At 37.0% G+C, this 20,685-nt stretch overlaps 1 protein-coding gene across 5 annotated transcripts in view; it reads left to right on the top strand.

Annotated features, from left to right (window-relative positions):
- The window catches only part of FANCC (FA complementation group C), a 272,673-nt gene that overhangs the window by 191,066 nt on the left and 60,922 nt on the right, over positions 1-20,685 (top strand). For all 5 annotated transcript variants that reach the window (XM_060609885.2, XM_060609886.2, XM_060609884.2 and 2 more), the window contains one exon: positions 6,338-6,502. In XM_060609885.2, coding sequence (XP_060465868.2) covers positions 6,338-6,502 — 165 coding nt within the window. The remainder of the gene's footprint in view (positions 1-6,337; positions 6,503-20,685) is intronic.

Genomic DNA, 20,685 nt, shown 5'->3' with positions numbered 1-20,685 from the left:
GAATTTTATCATTACTTACCTTCTGCTTGGAAGACTTGAAATGTTCAAGTCGCCAAGGGCCTCTCAAACTTAAACACCATACAAACAATGCTATTCTGTTTTTCTCTGTTTTTTTTTTTTTAAAGAGGGCATCTGTACATTTTTTTCACTTTTTGCTACTTGAATGTTTCAAGTTCATTTCAAAAGACTCAAAAGTCTCTTAGAAAATATAAAAATCTCATAACTTTGATGCATAAAATGTCAGAGGAACAAAAAACATAGGAAAATCTGTTTGGTTTCCTTTTGCATTCTTTTTAGACGCCTGATAAATGGTCTTGTCATAGCATTTTAAATAGAATTTCACTTGCCACCAACTAAAATCAACAATTCAATGACAGAATGTTTAAATTCTCTCCTGTTCTTTGCTATAAACCGTCTAGAAGGAATGACATTCTGGACTTTCTGAGCATCATCAGTTTATCTTGTAGTTAGTTCTGTGGTTTGCTGCAGATGGTTTGGAAACTTCAACATAGCCACATGAGAATGATGTTTCTAGCAGTATATGGTTACTGTTGAACCTTCTGCAGTTGAATTCTTGTGCAAAGATCATTTGGAAGTGTTGCTCTGGCAATTAATCAAGACATAATACTTAGTGTACTCCAGTCTGGAAAGTGTTGCCTAACTCTAGTTGAAGTTGGATTTCCACACTCTGGCAAGCTCAAGACCAAAAGAGGGAGCCATGAAGGCTTGGAGCACCTTGAAGCCTTTCAGAACATTATCAGTTGACCTGCATTTAGGTAGGTCAACTGACAAGCTACTGAAATTTATATGAAACTTTAGGGTTTTTTTTTAAAGTAGGCTCATGCCCAGCATGGAGCCTAATGCAGGGCTTGAACTCACAACCCTGAGATCAAAACCTGAGCGAGGTCAAGAGTCAGATGCTTAACCAACTAAGCCACCGAAGCACCCCAAAAGACTTTAGAAATTTTCACAAAATTCTCTTGGACCTTTTCAGCCTGATTGGGAGATACAGTCTGCATCCCATAAATTTCAGTGCTTAATAAATGCCCTTGTTGCCAGGATTGTCTTTTCCATACCCCTAGTAGCCAGTGATAGTCTCTGAGCCCTCTCTTCTAAAGTAATGAGAGAATGGTAAAAATTTTAAGATAATGAGGGAAAAGTTGGACTTAACCGGTTCTTCCAGAGAGGATTGCTGAAGGGCAAGATCAACACCTCCCTGCTTCATTCAGAGTTCTAGATTTATTGAGTACATGTAACTATTTTTCCATTTCTCAGATACACATCAGGCTCTTAATACTCTATGCAAAATATTCTGCTAGATTCTGTGCAAAATATACATGAAAAACAGTCCACATTACAGACATACAACAACTCTTCCCTTCTCCAATCCCACCCAATAAGTTCATAAATTCCAAAACTTTATGGTATTTACAACTCAAGCCAAATATGTCTTTTCATTAAAATTAGATAATGGACTCAAAAACACAATTATTTTTAAATCTAAAACCACCTTGGTGGTTAGAGAAAGACAGTAAAGCATAGTGGAAGATACCTGTGGTTGAAGAGACCTCAGTCATTTAGGAAAGTGGTAAAGAACAAGAAGTGAATTTTGCAAAAGGTAATTATTTGAGGAGAAAAGACAAACTGCACACAAGAAATCATTAGTGTAGTTTGACAAAAAATTTATCTCTGAGAATTTTATTGTTGATTATCAAGAAAATATAGCTAAACTAAAACAAAAAAGACAAAACAGAAAATCTAAAACATAGTTCTATCATGTCTATTAAAGTATTCAGATTGTTACTAGAGATTGATAATCATCTAGTTCTCGGGACTGCTACTGAAGAAGTAGTGTGGAGCAGTGTTTCTCAAATTACAGTAGGCATAAGAATCACCTGATGTTAAGATGTTAAGGAACAGATTTCTTGGCCCCATTCATAGGGGTGCTGTTGCTGGTGATTCTGAGGACCATATTTTGAGTAGCTCTAATGTAGAGAACTTGGCCAGATCCTAAAGATTAAAGTGCAAGAGAGTAAGATGAAAATGTAATATAAGAGACAAAATCAAGTGGTGAACTAAATTCATGCATGGCCTAGCATTCACTTTATCCTCCCAACTCTTAGCAATGATGGAGAAATTTTAACAAATATATAAATACTAATAAATACTAATAAATAAATACTAAATAAATACTAATAAATAAGGCATTTGATGACCCACAAGTTACAAGAAAGACTTCAAGTGGCAGGTTATGGGATATTTTTGAAGGAAAATATCACAGCCCAAAAAGCTTGCAAGAGAAAACTACTGCAAAAGGTAAAAGTAACATTGGAGTGGATTCATGGAGCAGGAGGTACCTGGCAGCCAACAAGACAGCCTGTTGCACTGCCTCAATTTACAGAAGCCAGCTAAGGGCTAGGCCCTCATGCAGTCCTTATCTGCTGTCTTCCAACAAGAGACAACAGAAGTGTCCTGTTTCCGTCAGGAAGGAGGGAGAAGATTTGGAGGAGGAATGAGCATCAAATGGCTATTAATTCCCAGCCATTCTGGGGGTGCTGCAATGCCCAGAGTACAATTTATTGGCAACCCCAACCAGGAATACATCCTGACCCTCTCCGCAAGTACCAGAGGAGGCTGTGGTAAAAAGCAGTCATGGAGAGGCTAGTGGGAAATCCCAAATTCCAGAGAGGGGAAACAAAAATCCCTAGATATTCATGGAAAACCAACACCATAAGGAAAGATGAACTAAATGCCACAAAACAGAAGATACATTACCTAAGACAAGCAAATGGTTAAAAAAGGGGGGGATGATAATTAATGTCTTAAAAATAAGAGAAACTATCAAATCCTTGAAATAGAAATAAATTGGTTATGTTTTTAAAAGAGGGGACTCATAGACGAAAAAAAAAAAAAGTAAAAGACTGAATAGGAAATACAGCTGAATAGCAAGTAATGACTTCAAAGATTGAGCCAAATAGTTCTCCTAGGTTAAAATACAAAAGGGCAGAGTAGTAGAAAGTAAGAAGGTGAGGGGTTGTTTTTGTTTTTCTTTTTCTTAATAGAAGAGATCAGAAGGGGATGTCAGGGAAGATGATGGAGGAGGAAGTACCAGGAATCCATCCTTTACTTAGACAAAAATTTTACTGACAGACTGTGTCTGATGTAACTGTTCTGGAACTCTGAAGTCTGTTTGAAGGCTTACAGCTTTTGGGGGAAGTCTTGGCCAGTAAATTGTTCATTTCAGCTATTACCATGGTAGAGACTACCCATAACCAATCCCCTAGACCCGTGGTGGACAGTTGTACCTGCATTTCTAGACAGGCTTGCAGTAGCCGGGGTGGACAGTGCTTGAGTTTTGATCTTGTATCAAAAGATAATACACACATATGAAGCAGCCATTATAATACTCCTGCCTTGTGGGGCAACTGGGTGGCTCAGTCAGTTAAGTGTCTGATTCTTGATTTCGTCTCAGGTCATGATCTCATGGTTTGTGAGTTTGAGCCATGTTGGGCTCCATGTTGACAGTGTGGAGACTGCTTGGGATTTTCTGTCTCTCCCTCTCTCCCTGCCCCTTCTGAACTCACTCTCGCATGCTCTCGCTCAAAAAAAATAAACTTAAAAAAATTTTTTTTAATGTTCTTGTAAATTAATCATGAGAGATTTGTCATGAAAAACTTAATAAAAGGAGTGGAAGATAAATTTGAAAAGTTCTTTTAAATCTAGAGTAAAAAGACCAAGAGATGAAAAATAAGAAAGAAAACAGCAAAGTGTCCAGGAAATTCAATATCCAGAATCATTGGAGTTCTCATAGAAAACAGATTGAAAAATGGATAGGAAATTGTCAAAGAAACAATCTAATAGAACTTTTCTTATTTAAGATCCACTGAGTGCTGACCACAATGAATAAAAATAAATCCATACCAAAACATATCAGTGTAAAATTTCAAAGAGGATTTCCAAAAGCCTCCAGGGAGTGAAAACAGGACTTATATAAAGGATGAAAATTCATAATAGCATGGAGCTTCTCAGAAACAACACTGGAGGAAGCTAGAAGGCATTAGAACCACACCCTTACAATTTTGTTGGAAAATTACAAGATTTCTATACTCAGCCAAAGTGTTAATCAAGTGTGAGAGTAAAATAAAGATATTTCCAGACATGCAAGGTCTCAAGTACTTTATCACTCATGTACCTTTTTCCACATAAGAAGAATGAACCAAGAAAGAAAAAGATATGGGGTTCAGGAGAGAAGTGAAGGAAATCCCCATGACAGAGACCAAGGTGTTAACTGTACAGAGGGAATAAAAAGCAATCTGCCTGGATTGGAACAGGTCAGAGGGTTCTAGGAAAAATTTCTTTAATATGATGAAAATGGTAGTATGTCAGATGTATTTGAATGTATCGCAAGGAGATTATGCACTTGGGTTGGAGTTTGGGGAAAAGTAAACTGGTAGTCTCTTGGAATGCAGTTAATATACAAATACTCACACAGGGTCACTGATAGACATATGCATAGATACCACTGCAGCAGTGTTTTTAGTAATAAACTATAGCAGTAATAGTAACAGTAATTCTCAGCAGTAATACTGAAAAATTGGAAATAACCTAAATGCCTATAAATAGAGGCTTTGTTAAATTATAGAACACACATTTAAAAAAATTTTTTTAACGTTTATTTATTTTTGACAGAGAGACAGAAAGCGCGAACGGGGGAGGTGCAGAAAGAGAGGGAGACACAGAATTCGAACGAGGCAGGCTCTAGACTCTAAGCTGTCAGCACAGAGCCTGATGCAGGCTCGAACTCATGAATCATGAGATCATGACCTGAGCTAAGTTGGACATTTAACCTGAGCCATCCAGGCGCCCCTAGAACATACATTTTTTAATATGAGGCAGCAAGTAAAAAAAAAAGTGAGGGACCGCTTTATGTTCTCTGCTATGGTTCCATTTGTGTTTCAAAAAGCACATGCTAAATTTCTAGATTTATATATAAATATAGCTAGGAAAAGCTCTAATAGCGTACATCTCAAACTTTCATTTTATTGATCTCTAGTTGATTTATTCATGTAACATCTATTTCTTGAGCATATGGTATGTGTAAGGAATCATTTCCTGTATGCTAGAAGCGGAGCAGAGATCAAAATAGAAAAAAGTATCTGTCCTTATAAAGCTGATATCCTAACAGGAAGAAACAGATGATGAACAATAAATAAATAAATACATTATAGGTCAGGTGATGAAAAGTACTCTGAAGAAAAGTAAAACAGGGTAAGTGAGATCAGAGATACACATTGGGGTGAGATGGCATTTTCTCTATTAAGCTCTGCTGTCCACTGGGGCTTCCTGGAGTTGTGGACAAGTTCTGGAAATTTGCAGTGTTCAGTACCATCAGCCACTAGCCTCATGTACCGGTTGAACATTTGTTATGTGGCTGGTGCAACTGAGAACAGGAATTTTGAATTTTCTTTCATTTAAATTAAATTGCCACATGTAGCTGATTGCTACCATATTGGTAAGTACATTTAAATGGGATGGTCAGGGATGCCGTCACATAAAGCAGCATTTGAGCTGAGATTGATATGGAATGAAGGAGCTAGCTAGCCATGAGTTCTGGGCAGAATGAACAACAGGACCCACCTGGAGTAGTTAGAGGCCTAGAGGACTGGAGTAGGATGAGCAAGGGAAAAAGTAGAAGGAGATGAAGCCAGAGAAACAGAAGGGGCCCTGTCATGGAAGGCCTCAGCAGCCAGTATAAGACTTTCCTAGTTCTCTGAGGTGGGAAGCCATTGCAAAGCTTTGAGCAGACAGGTGAAGTGATCTGAATTTTTAAAGAGTTTCTGGAATTGTTTTAATGATAAACAGTGGGAGTGAAGACAGAAGCAGGGAGAACTTAGAAGGCTCCCACGGTAACCTAGGCTGGAGGTGATGGTGAATTAGGGGGTAGTGATGCGCATGTAGAGAAGTTGTCAGATGAATTGACGGTATTTACTGTTGGATTAGGTAAGGGGCATGAGAAAGGGGGGAATCAAGGATGGCCTTCAAAGCCTGAGGAAATGAGATTGTCAGGACTGGGGAAAGAATGTTTGGGGAAGGAATTCAAGAGTTCTGTTTTGGGCATGGTAAATTGGAGGTGCCTCTAGATAGTTATGCCAAAGTCTTGAGAATAAGTGGTGTTAAAATGGGACTAAAGGATTTCTTCTAGAGAATGGAGTAAGAGAAGAATTCATAGATGGTGTTAGGGTAGCCCCCTTTATGTGAGGGACAAAGCAAGTAACTTGTCAATCTTAGCATGAAGATTTTCTAAGATTTGGATAATTATTTGTTATTCATTCCATAGAATGGCTCCTGAAAAGATAAGGTTCCTGTCGCGAGTTTGTGTACCACTTGTAACTCTGCCAGATATCCAACCACTGGTGGAGGCTCTGCTCACCTACCATGGACATGAACCTCAGGAGGTGCTCTGGCCTGAATTCTTTGATGCTGTGAATGAGGCCTTCTTGCTGTAAGTGATACCATTTACTCTCTCATCCAGCATTGTTTTTCCTTTTCTTAGAATACTTCAGCATATTGGAAATGCGGTTTTCAAACTTTGGTTCCAGTACCACTCTATGATCATAGAGATTATTGAGGATCCCAGTGAGTTCTTTTTTTAAAAAATGTGCATTGTATTTATCAATATTTTATCATATTTGAAAATAAAACAGATATTCTAAAAGTATTCATTTTCAAATAATAAATTGATTACATGTTCACATAAATAGCATATTTTTATTAAAAAGTGATCTTTTCCAAGAAAATATGTATACCAGAAGCAGCATTATTTTACATTTTTGCAAATCTCTTTATTGTCTGATGGAAGACAGCTGGGCTCTCATACATGTTTCTGTGTGCAGCCTGGTACAGCCTGGTATGTTGTTTCCATTGAAGTGTAGAAAATTCAGCCTCATAGAGATATATTGGAACAGACAGGAATACTGCAGTAGCCATCTCAGATAATTGTGGATTTTCAAAATGTTTTGAAAATGGTAGTGTTGTAAGGTTAGTTGCTATGCTGAATCTGAGATTATAACAATGAGCTTTTCATACTGTTACATTAAAACCCATTGGATGTCTGTGGTATACTTTTAAAAGCTCTTTTGCCCAAGCAGGATCTTGTAGCCTTATGCATGGTTCATTTGGAAAATACTGGTTTATTAAGTTATGTAGACCTTTTCAACCTTGACATATTTCATTTTATAGTATCAAAACTTACATTCATTCTTGTCAGCACCAAGCCCATCAGAAATGTGTTCAGGTGTTGGGGAGCTGTCAAGCTCCCACTGACAGGAGTGAATTTTCCAGGATTCAAAGTCTGCTTAAACACTCACATTTATCATTGGCTACAAAATACTGTCATTTGTTTTCCTTGAAGTACAAGGGTCATTTCACTAATTTTTGAGAAAATGTGTGCCAAATACTCAACTCTGAGCAGCCACTGTTTGCCATTCTTCCATGTAAATTTCCATGACAAAAAGGTGGTAGTTGATCTTGCAGCTCTTACACTTGCAAGTGCTTTTCCTGGGGACAACCATCCGGATTTGTCATGCAGCAGAAGGGCATTATGCATGCTTTCCTTTTCCCCACACACAATGTTTTTTTTAATCAAAAGTATTCGGCAGTGTAAGATTCAGTGAAATTAATATTTGACGCTGCTTCATCAAACACAGTTTTGTGTGAAACTGGCAGTGTTACTACTGTACACAGAGTGAAGAACACAGTGACCGTTTCCCTGCTTGACTCGTGCTGGGCACGGTGGTTTTGCTCACTAGTGCTGCTGCACTTCGAGTGCAAATGTCAACACGGCTGTCCCAGGAAAAGCCACGAGCTTCGGAATAGTTATTCAACACTTTGATATTTCTCTACCACATGTGCGTACTGCCCGGTTCTCTTAACAGAACTCCTGTTGATACCTGTTGTTGTTGATACCAGATGAATACTAGCAACACAGCAAGGTCTTCCATCTCTAGAGATTCAGTTTTAAGGCAGCAGTGTAATCCTCTTGATGAAATATTAACGTGTTACATCTATGTTTGAATTATTTAATTCCTCTTTTTTAGACTCTGAATGATTGGTCTCAAATTGGTGCCACAGTTAACTAGTACTACAACAGTAATTTGGAAGCATTCTATTGAATATGGCACAATGAGGTAAATTATTAACCTCTCTGAAGCCAGGGGAAGAATCACTTTCCTCATATTTGCTTTCATTTATAGTTTAGTCCAGTTGCTTTGGAGTAGTTGTCTCCCTGTCATGAGTCAAAAGAAATACCTGATGTAGTGGTTTCATCTTTTCACAAACAGCTGGAGATGAGAAAGCAAACATTTTAATTCTCCTTCATAAAGTCAATGATCCATTCTTAAGTGTAACAAAATATATTATAGGGGTGCCTGGATGGCTCAGTCGGTTAAGCATCCGACTTCAACTCAGGTCATGGTCTCACAGTTTTCTGAGTTCAAGCCCCGCATCGGGTTCTGTGCTGACAGCTTAGAGCCTGGGGCCTGCCTCAGATTCTGTGTCTCCCTCTCCCCCACTCATGCTCTGTCTCTCTCTCTCTCTCTCTCTCTCTCTCTCTCAAGAATAAATGTTTAAAAATAAAAAGAAAATATATTATGAATGAATTTTATTTTTGAATAAGATAACAAATTATGAGAAAATCTAAAAATGTCATATTTATATATTTCTGAAGAATATCTAAGTATATGTACACCTAAAATAATTTAGATAAAATTTAGAAGAGTTTTCCAAAAATGTTTAAGTATTATTGCAAAACTAGACAATAAAGTGTACTTGCTTCCTGTTATGTTTCCATGTAGGTACAAGAGGAAATATCAGTTTGTTTAGTTATTTATCTACTTAATTATTTACTTACTTACATCCCCTCCACCCCCCCGCTTTATTGAAATATAATTGACATATAACATTGTGTAAACTTAAGATGTACAAGTTAATTTGATACACTTTTTATGTTATAAAATCATTACCACCATAGCTGAGCTAACACGTTCATCATGTCACACACTCACCATTTCTTTTTGGTGGCAAGAACATTTAAGATCTACTCTCTTAGCAACTTTAAATATTGTTTCAACTAAAATTATATCAACTATAATCACTATAATGTACATTAGATCCCCAGAATTTATTCATCTTCTAACTGGAAGTTTATACTCTTTGACCAACATGTCCCCATTTCACCACACCCTAGTTCCTGGCAACCGTCTTTCTAGTCGCTGTTTCTGTGAGTTCAGCTCTTTTAGATTCTGCATAAAGTGATATCATACAGTATTTGTGCTTCTCTGTCTTATTTCACTTAATGCCTTCAGGTCCATCCGTGTCACAAATTGCAGGATTTCTGTCTTTCTCATGGCCGAATAATATTCCACTACATAAATATACCACATCTTCTTTATTAATTCATCGACTGATAGACACTTAGGTTGTTTCCATATCTTGACTAATGTGAATGCTGCAGTACACATGGGAGAACAGATATCTTTTTGAGATACATTTTCATTTCCTTTGGCTATATTCCCACTAATGGGATTGCTGGATCATAGAGTCATTTTAATTTTAATTTTTGAGGTATATCTGTTCTGATGAGTTGTAGAAATTCTTTATATATTTTGAATATTAGCCCCTTCTCAGATATATCATTTGCAAGTATCTTCTATTCAGCAGGTTGTGTTTTCATTTTGCTGTGCAAAAGCTTTTTATTTTGGTATAGTCTCAATAGCTTATTTTTGCTTTTGTTTCCCTTGTCCAATGGAACATACCCATGAAAATGTGCCTAAGGCTAATGTCCAAGAGATGACTGCCTATGTTTTCTTTTAGGAGTTTTGTGGGTTTTGGTCTCACAGTTAGATCTTTAATTCATTTTGAGTTTATTTTTGTGTATGGTATAAGAAAGTGATCCAGTTTCATTCTTTTGCATGCAGCTGTTCAGTTTTCCCAGCACCATTTATTGAAGGGACTGTCTTTTCTTATTGTATATTCTTGTCTCCTTTGTCAGATTAAAGGACCATATAAGCATAGGTTTATTTCTGGTCTCTCTATTCTATTCCATTGATCTATGTCTCTGTTTATGTGCCAGTACCGTAGTGTTTTGATTACTACAGCTTTATAGTATATCTTGAAATCTGGGATTGTGATACCTGTAGCTTTGGTGTTCTTTCTCATGATTGCTTTGGCTATTCAGGTTCTTTTGTGGTTCCATACAAATTTTAGTATTATTTTTCGTGTTCTTTCCCAGCTTCATTTATTGATGAGACTGTCCTTTCTCCATTTTATATTTTTGGCTCCTTTGTCATAAAATGCATATATGCATAGATATATTTTTCAGTTCTCTGTTCTATCACATTAATCTGTATGCCTGTAAGAGACTGTTAAAAACTGAGAACAAACTGAGGGTTGATGGGGGGTGGGAGGGAGGGCAGGGTGGGTGATGGGTATTGAGGAGGGCACCTTTTGGGATGAGCACTGGGTGTTGTATGGAAACCAATTTGACAGTAAATTTCATATATTAAAAAATAAAAAAAATTAAAAAAATTAAAAAAAGTAAAAAAAAAAAAAATCTGTATGCCTGTTTTTATGCTAATACCATACTGTTTTAATCACTATAGCTTTGTAAAATAGTTTGAAATCAGGGAGCATGATGTCTCCAGCTTTGCTCTTTCTCGAGATTGCTATGGCTATTTGGGGACTTTCAGAGATACATATAAATTTTAGGATTGTTTGTTCTGTTTCTATAAACTACCATTGGAATTTTGATAGTTGATGCATTGAATTTGTAGATTGCTTTGGGTATATGGACATTTTAACAGTATTAATTCTTGTTAGGTTTTTATAGATATTCTTTATCAGTTTGTGAAAATTGTCCTCTGTTCCTAGTTTACTGAGTTTTTGTATTGAATGGGTTTGGATTTTAGCAAATACTTTTTCTGCATCTATTGATATGATCACATGATTTGTCTTTTTTAGCCTGTTGATGTGATTGATTACATTAATTCATTCTCAAAAGTTAAAACAGCCATGCATACCTGTGACAAATTCCACTTGGTTGTGATGCAGAATTCTTTTTGCACTGTTAGATTAAGTTTGCTAATATTTAGTTGAGGATTTTTGTTTCTATGTTAAGGAGAGATATTGGTCTCTAAGTTTATCAAATTTATCCCCATAGAGTTGCTCATAGAGTTCCTTTATTATTCTCTTAATGCCCATAGTGATGTAGTGATGTCTTCTCTTTCATGTCTGACGTTAGCAATTTATGTTCTCTTTATGGAGACTTAAATTGATTGTATTGATCTATTCCAAAAACCAAGAAAATCATTGATTTTCTCTATTGCTTTCCTGTTTTCCGTGTTGTTATTATTTCTTCTGTTTACTTTGCTCTTCTTTATCTTAATTAAGAGCTTAATTTGCTCTTCTTTATCTATACAGCTCCCTGAGGTAGAAACTTAGGTTGTTGATCTTAGATATTGCTTATTTTCTGAATATGCATTTAGTGCTATAAATTTTCCTCTAACCACTACTTTTGTTGCATACCACAAATTTTGATGAATTGTGTTTTCATTTTCACTTAGTTCAAGATAATTTTAAATTTCTCTTGAGGTTTCTTACTTGAGCCATGGGTTACTTAGAAGTGTGTTGTTGAATCTCTACATAATTTGGGATTTTCAAGTTATGTTTCTGTTACTGATTTCTGGTTTATAATTCCTTTTTGGTCTTAGAGCAGATACTGTATGATTTCTATTAATTTAAATTTGGAAAGGGGTGTTTTATAGCCAGAATGTGGTGTATCTTGGTGAACATTCCTTGTGAACTTAAGAAGGATGTGTGTTCTGCTCTGGTTGGATGAAGTCGACTACAAATGGCAATATATATAGTTGATTGATGGGTTTTTTTGAGTTCAACTATGTCCTTACAGATTTTCTGTCAACTGGATCAGTCCATTTCTGATAGAATGATGTTGACATATCTTCAGCTATGATAGTAGATTCATCTCCTTGCAATTCTGTTATTTTTTACTCATATAATTTTATACTCCATTATTAGGCACATACCAGTTAAAGATTGTTATATCTTCTTGGAGAATTTATGCCTTTATCAATATGTAATGAACTTCTATATTCCTGATAACTTTGCTTGCTTTGAAGCCAGCTCTAAAATTAGTATATCTATTCCTGCTTTCTTTTGATTAGTGTTAGTTATATTTTTCTCCATCCATTAGTTTTAATCTGTATGTTTCTTTATATTTAAAGCTGGTTTCTTGTAGACAAGGTATATATAGTTGAGTCTTGTTTTTTGATCCACTCTGTCAGTCTGTATCTTTAAATTGGTGCAGTTAGACCACTGAGGTTCAACGTGATTATTGACATAGTTGGATTAATATCAATTATATTCCTTACTGCTTTATATTTGTTGCTCTTGTTATTTGTTGCTCTTTTCGTCTTCCATTCTTTTACTGCCTTTTGTGTCTGAAATATACATTTATAGCTAATCTAAATCCACTTTCACATAACACTACACCACTTCACAGATAGTGTGAGTACTATTCAATAATAAAATAATCCTAACTCCCCCTTTTTGTCTCTTGTATCATTATCATACATTTCACTTATACATAGCATACATAAGTGCACACACACACACACACACATAATTGAGTACCTTGTTCTATTTAATATTATTTGAACAATTTGTTTTCTGTTACATCAGCTAAGAATAGGAAAAATAGGGTTACCCATGTGGCTCAGTTAAGCGTCTGACCCTGGATTGCGGCTCAGGTCATGATCACATGGTTGTGAGATCAAGCCCTGCATCATGCTCTATGCTGGGTGTGAAGTGTGCTTGGGATTCTCTCTCTCCCTCTTTCTCTGTCCCTACCCTGCTCACAATCTCTCTAACTAGATAGATAGATAGATAAAATAAATAAATAAATAAATAAATAAATAAATAAATAAATAAATAAATAAAATATTGAAAATAGGAAAATAAGTTCTTATTTTGCCTTCATTATTTTTTCTTTGATGCTCTTTATGTAGATCTGAATATCTGATCTATATTATTTTTCTTCTCTCTTTTTTATGTCTTTATTTAATTAATTAAATTTTTTAAAATTTACATCCAAGTTAGTTAGCATATGGTGCAACAATGATTTCAGGAGTAGATTCCTTAATGCCCCTTACCCATTTAGCCCATCCCCCCTCTCACAACCCCTCCAATAACCCTCTGTTTGTTCTCCATATTTAAGAGTCTCTTATGTTTTGACCCCCTCCCTGTTTTTATATTATTTTTGCTTCCCTTCCCTATGTTCATCTGTTTTGTATCTTACAGTCCTCATATGAGTGTAATCATATGGTATTTGTCTTTTTGTCTTTCTCTGACTAATTTCGCTTAGCATAATACCTTCTAGTTCCATCCACGTAGTTGCAAATGGCAAGATTTCATTCTCTTTGATTTCTGGGTAATACTCCATTGTGTGTGTGTGTGTGTGTGTGTGTATGCGTATATATATGTATATATGTATGTATATATATATATACATATATATACACACTATATACACACCACATCTTCTTTATCCATTCATCCATGGATGGACATTTGGTCTCTCTCCACACTTTGGCTATTGTTGATAGTGCTGCTATAAACATTGGGATGCATGTGTCCCTTCGAAGCAGCATACCTGTATCCCTTGGATAAATACTTAGTAGTGCAATTGCTGGGTCTTAGGGTAGTTCTATTTTTAATTTTTTGAGGAACCTCCATAGTGTTTTCCAGAGTGGCTGCACCAGTTTGCATTCCCACCAGCAGTGCAAAAGAGATCCTCTTTCTCCACATCCTCATCAAGATCTCTTGTTGCCTGAGTTGTTAATGTTAGCCATTCTAACAGGTATGAGGTGGTATCTTATTGTGGTTTTGATTTGTATTTCCATGATGATACGTAATGTTGAGCATTTTTTCATGTATCTGTTGGCCATCTGGATGTCTTCTTTGGAGAAGAGTCTGTTCATGTCTTTTGCCTATTTCTTCACTGGATTATTTGTTTCACTGGATTACTATGTGTTGAGTTTGATAAGTCCTTTGTAGATTTTGGATACTAACCCTTTATCTGATACGTCGTTTGCAAATATCTTCTCCCATTCTGTCGGTTGCCTTTTAGTTTTGCTGATTATTTCCTTCGCTGTGCGAAACTTTTTATTTTGATGAGGTCCCAGTAGTTCATTTTTGCTTTTGGTTCCCTTGCCTCCGGAGATGTGTTGAGTAAGAAGTTGCTGCGGGCAAGATCAAAGAGTTTTTTGCCTGTTTTTTCCTCGAGGATTTTGATGGCTTCCTGTCTTACATTGAGGTCTTTCATCCATTTTGAGTTTATTTTTGTGTATGGTTTAAGAAAGTGGTCCAGGTTCATTCTTCATGTCTCTGTCCAGTTTTCCCAGTACCACTTGCTGAAGAGACTGTCTTTATTCCATCGGATAGTCTTTCTGCTTTGTCAAAAATTAGTTGGCCATATGTTTGTGGGTCCATTTCTGGATTTTTTATTCTGTTCCATTGATCTGAGCATCTGTTTTTGTGTCATGTCATTCATTCACTCATTCATACAGAGGGAGAGGGTGGGAGCAGGGGAGGGGCGGAGAGGGACAGGGAGACAGAGAGAGAATGAATCCCAAGCAGGCTCTACACTGTCAGTACAGAGCCCGATGTGAGGTTTGAACTCACAAACCACAAGATCATGACCTGAGCCAAAATCAACAGTTGGTCACTCAACCAACTGAGCCATCCAGGTGCCCCTCTCCTTCACTTTTTTTTTTTTTTAAATTTTTTTTTTTTTAACGTTTTTATTTATTTTTGAGACAGAGAGAGACAGAGCATGAACAGGGGAGGGTCAGAGAGAGGGAGACACAGAATCTGAAACAGGCTCCAGGCTCTGAGCTGTCAGCATGGAACCCGATGTGGGGCTCGAACTCACGGACCGCGAGATCATGACCTGAGCCGAAGTCGGCCACTTAACCGACTGAGCCACCCAGGCGCCCCTCTCCTTCACTTTTAAAGAATAATTTCACAGGGTACAGAATTTTAGATTGTGTTTTTTTTTTTTTTTTTTCTCACAACCCTTTAAATATTTCAGTCTACTCTTCTTGCTTGCATGGTTTCTGAGAAGTTGGATATAATCCTATCTGTTTTCTCTATAGTTAAGATGTATTTTCCCTCTGGCTTCTTTCAGGACGTTTTATCTTTGATTTTTTTTTTTCTTTTTTTTCTTTTTTTTTTTTTTGTAGTTTCAAAGTGATATGCTTAGGAGCAGTTTTTGGCATTTATCCCACTTGGTATTCTCTGGGCTTCCTGGAATGGTGATTTGGTATCTGACATTAATTTGGGAAATTTCTCCATCATTTTTCAAAATTTTTTTGTTTTTCTCTCTCCCTCTTTTCCTTCTAGTACATCAATTACACATATATTTTTTGTAGTTGTCCCACATTCTTTGAATATTCTGTTCTGTTTTTTTCAATCTTTGTTTCTTGTTTTTTCGGGTATTTTTGTTGTTGTTTTTGGTTTTTTGGGGTTTTTTTTTGTTTTTAAGGTTCCCATGGATATATCCTCTAGCTCAGACATTTTTTCCTCAGCCAGTCCACTATTTAGCCCACCAAAAGCATTCTTCATCTCTGTTAGTGTTTTCATTTCTGTTAGTGATTTCTAATACTACTTTTTTTTAAAGATTCCCTTCTCTCTGCTTACATTGCCCATCTGTTCTTACATGCTGTCTATACATTAGTGCTCTTAGCATATTAATCATAGTTGCTTTTAATTCCCAGTCTAATAATTCTAACATCTCTGCATGTCTGGTTATAATTATTGCCTTGTCTCTTAAACTGTGTTGTTGTTGTTGTTTTCCTTTTGCTATGCCTTGTAATTGTTTTCTTGATAGCTAGATATGCTAGGTAATAGTAACTGCTGTGAATAGGCTTTTGTATTTTGGTGGTGAGATATGAGAGGAGGGGAAGTGTTCTATAGTCTTTTAATTAGGTCTCAGTCTTTTAGTGAGCTTATGCCTCTGGACTGTGAACTTCATGAGATTCCTCAGGTTTTTTTCTCCGTGTAACTTAGATGTCCAGAGCTGACTGGAATTGGTTATTTGCCTTCCCCTAGGTCTGTTAGGTTCTGATAATACCATATGAGGTTAGGCTCTGATTAACTAGTTTCCCTTGAAGGCAGGCCTTGTTAAGAACGGAGTGCTCTAGGGGTGCCCGGGGTTGCTCAGTCAGTTGAGCGTCCGACTTCAGCTCAGGTCATGATCTCACAGTTCGTGGGTTCAAGCCCCACATTGGGCTCTGTGCTAACACTCAGAGCCTGGAACCTGCTTCAGATTATGTGTCTCCCTCTCTCTGCCCCTTCCCCACTCATGCTCTGTCTCTGTCTCTCAAAAATGAATAAACGTTAAAAGAAAACAATTTAAGAATGGAGTGCTCTATTGTATTCAAAACCTAAAGTAGAAGTGGAATTACTCCCACTGTTTACTGTGAGGACCTGGTTAAGCTCCTAAATTTCATAATTTTGTGGGACCCTTCCATAACTGGATCCCACTGGAATTTTTAACTCTCGAGTTATCCACACTGGGCCTCCAACCACTCACTAATTACAACTCAGGTTTTCCTACCTGGGCACTGGTTCCCATGGCAGTTACCACTTGTGGATCTCTACTCCAGTAAGTCACAATTTCCTGTATTTGCTTATCTGTCTTTCCAGTCTTGGGGGCCAAGATTTGTCCTGTGTCCTGACCCTCTCTTAAGGATGCAAGAAGAGTTGTTGATTTTTCAGTCTGTTTTGCTTTGTACTTGTTGTTAAGACAGAGCGGTCACTTCCAAGGTCCTTTCATGCACAACAGGAGATTGGAAGTCTCCATATGCCGTATATGAAAATCTATATAACTACAATACCATTATTATATTTAAAAATTGATACTAATTCCATAGCACCATTATGTATTTATTTTAAAATTTTTTTTAACATTTATTTATTTTTTGAGAGAGGGAGGGAGGGAGACAGAAAGAGAGAGAGAGAGAGAATGTGAGTGGGGGAGGGACAGAGAGAGAGGGAGACACAGAATCTGAAGCAGGCTCCAGGCTCTGAGCTGTCAGCACAGAGTCCAACTCAGGGCTCCAACTCACAAACCATGAGATCATGACCTGAATTAAGTCGGGTGCTTAACCGGCTGAGCCAACCAGGCGCCCCTAGCACCATCATGTATTTAGTCAGACAGTAAACTCTCTTGATTGTCCCCCATTTTTTTTTTACAGTTGATTCTTTTGGAATCAGAGGTCAAAGCTGAATTTGGCTGATAGGTTCAAAAATCTCTTTCAATCTGTAGGTTCCCAATTTCTCTTTGTTTTTGTTTTGTAAAGTATTTGTTGAAATAATATGGTTACTTTTCCCCACTGTCAGATTATAGAGCATTCTGCCGTCTCCAGTGTAATAAAAGATGCAAACTACTCTCTCCCTTAATCATACATTCAATTTCTGTGTGCATTTGGGCCTATTTTGTTATTTTCTATTCTCTCCCTCTTTTTTTTTTTTTTTTTTTTTTTTTGGCCTGTAGTATATTCACACACCAGTACCACTTTGTTTTAATGGTGGAGCCTTTCTAATATACCTAATATAAAATAGGGCTAGTTCTCCATTTCTCTTACTTTTCAGGATTTTTCTGACAATTCTTGCTTGTTTTATCTTTTAAATAAACTTTGAAACCAGTGTGCCTAGCTTTAGGAAAGATAGCTAATGTTATTTGGGGGAGGCGTATGTTAAATATATAGGTTAACTGAGGGACGACTGACATCTTTGGCTTTCGTCTACCTATCCAAGAACACTTATGTCTTTTGGTTTGTTCAGATTTACTTTTTGATCTTAAAAGAGTGTTTTAAATATTTTCCACATATATAAGTGTTAGGCATTTTTTACTCCCAAGGTTTTATTGAGTTTTGGGGCTTGGGGGGATTTTTTTGCTCTATATAAGTGTATCTTCTTTCCAACTTTAAATTGATTTTTATTATATCATCATATTTGGAAAATAACACCTCAAAACCATCATCATTCTTTCAGTTAACCCAAAGGAAGTAGTTACCAGTGGAGTATATGCTGTTTTTCATGTATCACTCTTAAAAATTAATGTAAGAATATAAGTTTTAATTTCATTTTACATGAAATGTTATAGTACAGGAATTTGTTAAGGTAATATCTTAGAAAAAGAGATAGAAGGTTAAATTATTTGATGTTGAAAAATAAGTCAAAACATAATTCTCATGGTTAAAATATGCAGTCTTTTTTTCTATCTACTCTAAACCTCTGTCAAAATGTACCCAAAAAGTGAGTTTCCTTAAGGAGTCTGATCAGTTATCTTTGTTATTTATGTAAAAGACTGAGTAATAATCAGTTTAAAAGCTTGTATAATGTGATAAATGTGCTCCACATGTGTGTGCCCTTCATACCATTTCATACTTCAGTCTCCAATGGCTTACCCCACCAGCTTTCATTTTCCAAAGCAGTTTTTCAAAGTATTTATTTTTAAGTAAAATGCTCTTTGTCTTTCACCATGGCAGCTCTATTTCTGATTTATTTAGTAATACATTTCATCAAATTATAGGGTCTTAGCAACCTATACTTTCAGCCTTTTTCAGCAAGAATTTAATTAAAGGGAAATGGGAGGAGAATGCCCCTAGGTATTCCCTGTGAAATCTCTCAAAGCTGTTTCAGAAATTACTGGTGAGGAAGAGACGTGCTCAGAAAATAGCTACTTTTGCTCCACCCACAGTGCTCAGATGGAAAGCTGAGGGCAGTGGCTTCATGAGTGGGCCTGAACTCCTTTGCTGTTTATTTTACTTCTGATAGCATGTTCTCCCTCAGCAACTAATAAAATTTATTTGGTTTGGAAAATTGTGTCTGCTAATCCAAAGGGGACAGACAGTCCAGAAATGCTGGGTGGCCTTCAACTTGTCCAATTCCTATGGCTTCAGCTCAGCAAGTTCCCCAAGCAGTGGCGTAAGGGCTGGAGCCTTTCCATGGACACTTTCCCATGGACTGAGCATCCCAGCCACATGTTGCCATGGGGAGGCTGATTCAATCAGTCAGTGCAGATTACCACCCCCACACCCAACTCTTCTCCCCCTCCCTGCCCCTTGAACAGTTCCCCACATGTGCTGTGTGGTCATTTAGAAACTACATACTTTCTTTGACCAGTGCACCCTGCCCTATGTTTAGACTTCCAACTATTTGCCTACCACAGTACACCAGTGGAATTTCATGTTTTACCATTGGCCGGGTGTCTTTGGCCTTGGCTTCCAAATACAGTCATGTATTTTCAGAAATGGGCTGCCTGTGTTCTTTTAAACAGCAGATGCTTGTCCCTCTCTGTGGTTTAGATAACCTAGAAGAAATTTCTTATTCTTAGCCTAAAAATCAAACCTAACTTCTCAAGTCTATCCCTGGTGTTGCTATCACAGCCCCCTGCCGGCTGCAGGTTGCAAAAAACCTTTCTGGGAGAGCTGCTGAAATCCTTCCATAAGTCTGTGGAGTGTAAGTAATTCAGCATGACCTGACGTCTCAGGTAAATCTAAATCCATTGCTTCAAAAATATTGAGAAGTTTGATGACTGGATGGAGAGTTTTTTCCTACATGATAGAATGAATGAATCAATTGAACAAATCAAAGGAAGAATGGATGCAGGACTGACGAACCAACTGGCCTCACGGTGCGACTGTGAATGTGCTTTTTTAGCTCAGATAAGAAAACTCAGGCTTTCAGTGTTGTCGAATAATATAGGCGAATGTATATAAATGAAAGGCTAGTGTAATACCATGGACAGAAAGGTAGCAAAGAAGTATAGTAATAACTAAAACTCCCATTTCTATTTATTTATTTATTTATTTATTTATTATTTTTTTTTTTTTTTGAGAAGCCAACTGGGGCTAGCAACCGTCTTTATTTATTTATTTTTTTTTAATATATGAGATTTACTGTCAAATTGGTTTCCATACAACACCCAGTGTTCATTCCAAAAGGTGCCCTCCTCAATACCCATCACCCACCCTGCCCTCCCTCCCACCCCCCATCAACCCTCAGTTTGTTCTCAGTTTTTAACAGTCTCTTATGCTTTGGCTCTCTCCCACTCTAACCTCTTTTTTTTTTTTTTTTTTTTTCCTTCCCCTCCCCCATGGGTTTCTGTTACGTTTCTCAGGATCCACATAAGAGTGAAACCATATGGTATCTGTCTTTCTCTGTGTGGCTTATTTCACTTAGCATCACACTCTCCAGTTCCATCCATGTTGCTACAAAAGGCCATATTTCATTTTTTCTCATTGCCACGTAGTATTCCATTGTGTATATAAACCACAATTTCTTTATCCATTCATCAGTTGATGGACATTTAGGCTCTTTCCATAATTTGGCTATTGTTGAGAGTGCTGCTATAAACATTGGGGTACAAGTGCCCCTATGCATCAGTACTCCTGTATCCCTTGGATAAATTCCTAGCAGTGCTATTGCTGGGTCATAGGGTAGGTCTATTTTTAATTTTCTGAGGAACCTCCACACTGCTTTCCAGAGCGGCTGCACCAATTTGCATTCCCACCAACAGTGCAAGAGGGTTCCTGTTTCTCCACA

This window comes from Panthera onca, chromosome D4, assembly GCF_046562875.1.
Source record: "Panthera onca isolate mPanOnc1 chromosome D4, mPanOnc1 haplotype 2, whole genome shotgun sequence".
Classification (NCBI taxonomy): Eukaryota; Metazoa; Chordata; class Mammalia; order Carnivora; family Felidae; genus Panthera; species Panthera onca.
The sequence above is the reverse complement of the archived record's forward strand: the minus strand, read 5'-3'. Positions and strand labels throughout refer to the sequence as shown.